This window comes from Solanum tuberosum, unplaced genomic scaffold (assembly GCF_000226075.1).
Source record: "Solanum tuberosum cultivar DM 1-3 516 R44 unplaced genomic scaffold, SolTub_3.0 scf00021, whole genome shotgun sequence".
Lineage (NCBI taxonomy): Eukaryota > Viridiplantae > Streptophyta > Magnoliopsida > Solanales > Solanaceae > Solanum > Solanum tuberosum.
In genome coordinates, this window is record NW_006238947.1 from 1,548,687 (window position 1) to 1,555,115 (window position 6,429).

General features: G+C 29.8%; 1 protein-coding gene across 1 annotated transcript; it reads left to right on the plus strand.

Annotated features, from left to right (window-relative positions):
- The first annotated feature begins 2,701 nt into the window (after positions 1-2,701).
- On the plus strand, positions 2,702-3,653 carry LOC107059475 (uncharacterized). Its single transcript, XM_015306000.1, has one exon. The coding sequence runs from the start codon at positions 2,775-2,777 to the stop codon at positions 3,624-3,626; it is 852 nt and encodes a 283-aa protein (XP_015161486.1). The 5' UTR covers positions 2,702-2,774; the 3' UTR covers positions 3,627-3,653.
- Positions 3,654-6,429: the final 2,776 nt, after the last annotated feature.

Below are 6,429 nucleotides of genomic sequence, written 5' to 3' on the forward strand. Positions count from 1 at the left end.
GTAGAATAAAAAAAAAAGGCTTAATATACAAATGGATGCTTCTAATGGCACTATTTTGTAAAGTCGACTATTTAATTTCACAAATTTTCAGTTTCTAGTTAGTCCAAAATAATTTTTTGAATATTTCTAACTTATCGACGTTTCTCATTTGTCTTGACGTGAATCTACATCATATTCACTTGGAAGAAAATAGTGAGACGTCACTATCATCTTTTTTCAATCAAAAACCAAATTAATCAAATACTTAAAAGGCTACTCTCCATCGAGGGAAGAAGTGCACCACCATCAATCCCTGCTAATCAACACCTCCTCACACTTCATTGTGAAACTCGATAAAAATAATAGTCTATCTCTTTAATTTATTGTTCGTTCAATAGTTGAAGCTTTGCATACCTATTTATGTCGTCTTGAGATTTGTAAATCTTCATATAGTTTACAATTTGAGACTGAACAATCAATCTAGCTAGCTCTTATAAACATCTTCAAGACTTTGCATTTTCTCTTTAAGTTAGAGTTTTAAAAATACATAAAACTTGAATAACATTATCTCTAAGTTAAGAGAGAAACGTGCTCTAAGAAGTAGTTATCTTATGCTTCATGACATGATTGAACACCTAATAATAGTTGCGTATCCAAATTTACACTCCCCAAATTTGTCATTCAAACGTCTTAATGGCACATAAATCACACAACTATATAAATATGATCAATAATTAAAAAAAATATATTTTAAAAAAAACTCATGTTGCGACCAATTAGAGAGGTTCTTAATTGGAAAATCGTTAGAGATTTGGGTTTACAAAACTTAGATACAAATGTCAATTATAGTATTAAATAATACTAACACTTTTTTATTAGTTACTCAAAAAGTAGTAATGACAAACACAAAAAAATAACAATTAGATACTTAAAAACTTATCAAGTTAATGACATTTGAACTAAAGATCTCTTAAAAAATATTGTAATACACTAAATTTATAAAAATACTTAATTTCATGAATTTTCAATTTCTAGTTAGTCCAAAAACAATTTTTGGAATATTTCTAACTTATCGTGTTTCTCATTTGTACTAACGTGATTAATACATCAAATTCACGTGGAAGAAAATAATGAGTCGTCACTATCATCTTTTTCAATAAAATATCAAACCAAAACCTATAAGGCTACTCTCCATCGAGGGAAGAGGTGCACCACCATCAACTCCTTCGTTGTTGTTAGTCAACACCTCCTCACACTTCATCATGAAACTCTGTAAAAAAAATATGTATCTTTAATTTATTGTTAGTTCAATAGTTGAAGCTTCGTATACCTACTTTTGCAATTTTAAGATTTGTGGATCTTCATGTACTTTACAATTTGCGATAGAACAATCAATCTAGCTAGCTCTTATAAACATCTTCAAGTGTGATTTTTTCCTTCTTGCATTTTCTCCTTTAGTCAAAGTTTTAAAAATAAAATTTAAGTGTGGAATTTAACCTCGTTCTTAAGTAAATAGAGGAATGAGCTCCAAATATAGCTATCTTATATTTCATAGCATGTTGTTCGAATTTCTAAAAATATTTGTGAATCCAGATTCACACTCTCCAAATGCACGATTCAAATGTCTTACAACCACATCAATCAAACATATGTTACATACATATGAACAACAATAAACGATATTTTCAAAAACAAGTGTTTCGAGCAATTAGAAATACTAATTTAGAAAATCATAAAGTTAAAAGTTCGAGTGTACAAAACTTAGATACAAAAGCCAATTATAGTATTAAAGCCTAATAATAATAACGACTTTACAAAATTTAGGTACAAAAGTCAATTGTGGTATTAAAGCCTAATAATAATAATAACAATAACAATTTTCATCAATTACTCAAAAAGTAGTAAAGACAAACACAAAAAAAACAACTTGATAATTTTAAAAAACTTAACAAGTTATTTGAACTAATTAAAGATCTCTTAAATTATTTACAAATATTGTAATACACTAAATTTAAAAATATTTGTCCCTCTTATAACTAACTTCACTTTTCTTTTCTTTTTTGCCATGAATAAAAAATACAATCTTAAAATTCAGCACAAATAAAAAATATTCTAAAGTGCCCCACAGATTCATAGTAAACAATGTACAAAAAAAGTTCATCAAATCATTTGACTTATCTCAAAAAGTAACAAAAAAGAAGTTTTGGAAGTTTCCCTTTGGTTCACTTTCATTTTGGCAAAAATGAATTTCACCTTCTAGAAAAAGAATCCCATTAGTCCATTGTTTATTACTAGTATATTATTCCCTATTTATTCTCGGTTCTTTGAATTGAGGATCTATCTAACGTAACTCCTCAATCTTATAAAAATAAGGATAAAATTTATGTATATATCTTAATTAGACTAGAATGGATAGCATTGTTGTTGTTTTTCGAAATTTTAATCATGTAAAATTTGATCAGTATTTTAAATATGTTTTTGTCATTAAGATAAGGAAAGACGCAATAACAATAATAACTATGATTCAATTCTATCAAGTTGAAATCGAATATATATATAGATATATTATTTTCATTTAAACTCATTTTATATTATCATAATTATACGAAAAGAATTATAAATTATAAATTTTTTTAGGACGGAGTATATTATAAGATATAAAAATAAATCAATTTCAATTTTTAAAATTTATTTATAAATATCTACTTTCGTATACTCAAATCGCCCAAGGATTTCTACCTTTCACATTTATATTTTCTCTCTCTATAGATTTTCTTCTTCTTTCTCTCTCTAGAATGCCTCAAGTTGATTTGGAAACTCTAGTTTCGGCGTGTGCCGGCGGCGGAAGTGACCGGAAAGTTGCATGTGAGACTTTGGCTGACAGCGACGACGGCGAAAAACGTGTGAAAGACGATGAGAAGCAATCGGAACATCCGCCTGATTTTCCGCCGGAATCGTTCTGGCTTTCGAAAGATGCTGAGTTCGATTGGTTCGATCGGAACGCCTTTTTGGACCGTAAACAGTCTACGAAAGGTATCGGTCCAGGTTCAAATTCGAGTTCGCAGAGATTTTCGTCGACTTTGAAAAGTAAGGCTTCGATTATTGGATTTCCGAAGACTAGTTACGTCGATTCGAAACGGAGAACATGTAAACCGGCGAACATTAGGTTTTTTCCGGCGAAAAGGTCTGAATCCACGTTGAAATCGGCTTCGGTTACGGAACCGTCGTCACCGAAGGTATCTTGTATGGGAAGAGTAAGATCGAAACGTAGATCACGAAGCCGACGATCATCGGAGAAATCAAAAAAATGTGAAAAAAATTCACTCGAGAGATCACGAAGCAACAATGGAGAGAAACGCAAATCCGGATTCTGTTCACGATTACTATCAATATTCCGATCTAATCGGAGTAACAAAAAGCCGGCAAGTTCCAGTACTGATAAAACGCTAGGTTCAAAGTCGACGACGGAGCCGATAAAACCGCTGAGAAAGAGCAAAAGTGTGAGTGTAGGGAAAACTCGCGGAGGAGCTCCGGTTAGTGTTGAACCGGTTTTTTCTGAACCGGCTGGTTTAGGAGGGATGAAACGGTTCTCTTCCGGCCGGCGATCGGAATCATGGGGAGGCGATGAAATCAACGCAGTTGTTTAAGTGGGTCCCAATGAAAGTGGAAAAAAACCAAAGCACGAAAAGTCTTGATGGTGGTTGGAATTTTGGCAGGAAAATTTAACGGCCTTTGTTCACATATTCGGTTAAAATTTCGAGGTAAAAAAAAATGATACGTACTTGTTTTGGAATTTATTTTTCTTTTATAAAAATGTTTTTATTTTTGACCTTTTTAATAGTAGAATGATGATGAATAGGTTTTTTTTATTTTTATTTTTATATATTGTAAATATATTTTGGTTTTGGAGTGAAGGTTTGTAAATTTTTACTCTTTTCTATTAGTTCAGAATATTATAATGAAAATGATTTGGAAATAATGTTTTTGCTCTTTTATTATCTAGTGTCTAGTATTCTTTTTGTTTCGATTGATTTCAAAATCACAAGTATTTGCAACAAATTTTAAACATATGAAAAATAAATAAACCACATAAATAAAAACTAAAGAAACATAACTTTATTGGTAAATATGTGGGTACAATTCTGTTCATCTCTTGATTCTACCCTCCTAAGATTTATCCATGATTCGAGGGACGTTAGTGGCGTATTTCTCAAGCTAGGATAATTTAGATTTGACCTCTATATGAATACTCCATCAATTTGTGGAATATTTGAGATCTTGATCTTTAAAATTACCCAAGAGTTTATGGGATATTTTGAGATGCCTTTTTAGGGAATTTAATATCCTTTATATAGTAGGCATAAACTAGGGTTTAAGGTTGAGTAGCCTCCAAGAATTCTAATTGAAACTGAACACACATTCTAGAGTCCCAACTCTAATTGAACATGTCTTGTACAGTTCGCAAAATTTCAATGTCTACAATAAGATTTCACGTACAGATCTCAGTTGCGATTAAATATTAGATGATTTTTTTCTTATTTGTCTTAGCTTTGATGGATGTATTATCTGGTAGGTGATAAATGGGAAGTATGTATCGTGAAATAGTAGATTTACGCTATCTGATATCTATTGTTGATGATAAGATGTGATATATATTTCGTGAAATTAGTAGATTTGCGGGGTGAGTTAGATTTTTGTTTATATTAAAAAGTGCACTAAAGAGTAAAGAGGCGATTTTATTTGTTAAATGTGAATACAAACAAAGATTAGATGTTATGGTTGATACAACAAGGACTCCACTACTAATATTGGATTTCTTTGGTGGAAAATATTACACTTTTCTTTATATAATAATCATGGTGTTTTGTTTAGTTTCTTGTTAATTTTTTATTTTGCTTTATCACTTGTGTTTGTTATAATTTGTGGTTTGGTTACCGTCTTATTTTGTTGTTGTTATTGTTCGTTTTTAATATATACTGAGTACTGTTTTTTATTTTGTATTATTTTATTGTTGTTAGTCGTTACTCTTCTTTTAAATTGAGGATTTATTGAAAATTGTTTCTACGAAGTAGACGATGGAAGATCTATGGTACAATATATTATTTTTTTCAGACCCTAGTTGTTGAGTTACATTGGGTATGTTATTATTGTAATCATGGTCTTCTATAGAGTTGATGTTCGGTATTTCGTTTGGAATTTCTGAATTTTGGGCTTGATAATTTGGTAATTGATTGTTAAAAGTAGATACCAAGTATCAAAATTTTAAAATTTGATTCGGTAATTTGATAATCGGTAAATCAAATTTCGGTTGGATGTGGAATTCGATAATACCATATTGAAGTTGTAACCGATTGTATTACAAAGTTCATACTATTGCGTCAATTATTTCTATTTTTCTATGCGGAGGTACAATATAATAAAAGATCAACAAATAAGAAGAAATTAAAAAAAAACAATTTGACACAACTAAAAGATATATGTATGTGAGTTGTTTATGTTTAGTCTTTAACTTTCTTTTTGAATTTGTACTAATGAGTAAGGAACCTGTTAATATATGATCTTTATTAAGAAAATAATTCGGTATTCAGAAAATACCGAATATCAAATGATACTAATATCTCATACCAAATCCAAACTCTAATACTATAATTCTAAATTTTACTCCCGAATACCAATCGAATTACTGAATACCAAAACTATAAAAGAAATTAATTCGAAAAAACTAGAAGTCTAAACAATGGGTTTACAGCAAATTGGGAGGAATCATACTGACTGTCGAGGCAGAATTGTGGACTTTGCACATGAAGTTTGCTTCCACGACGGTCTATTTATTATTTTTAGAAAATAGAACGAAATGATTTTCTAGTCTTTTATAAAAAAAATAATTATTTGTATATATAAAAAAATTCTATTAATATTATTATTATATGTGATTAAAAGATCTTGTTTCCTAGAAAAAACCAGCCAAGTAAAAGACAACATTTTAGTCGTACATGCTTTTGACATTTTAATGGGTTGATTAATTAGTGTGAAAAGTGAAAAGCTTTTGAGATAGTTGAAAACAAATTAATTGCTTCATTTTTAAGAGTCCGGAGCCTAAAGGGCAAAAAAAATTGTCAAAAATTTCAAAAGGGCACATCACTTTTTATTCTAACCAAAAGGGCAAAATCGCTACGTCAGCAGCGATTTTCCTCTGACAAAATCGCTGCCCTAGCAGCGATTTCGTCTAAATTTTTTTTTTTTTTAAAAAAATTAAAAATCGCTGCTTTTTTCTTTAAAAAAAAACTAAAACAACACATCAAAAAAAAAATTAACCAAAAGGGCTTCTGACAAAACAAAAATAAAAATCGCTGCATATTTTCTCAAAAAAAATCAAAAAAAATAATTAACCAAAAGGGCTTCTAACAAAACAAAAATAAAAATCGCTGCATATTTTCTCAAAAAAAAAAA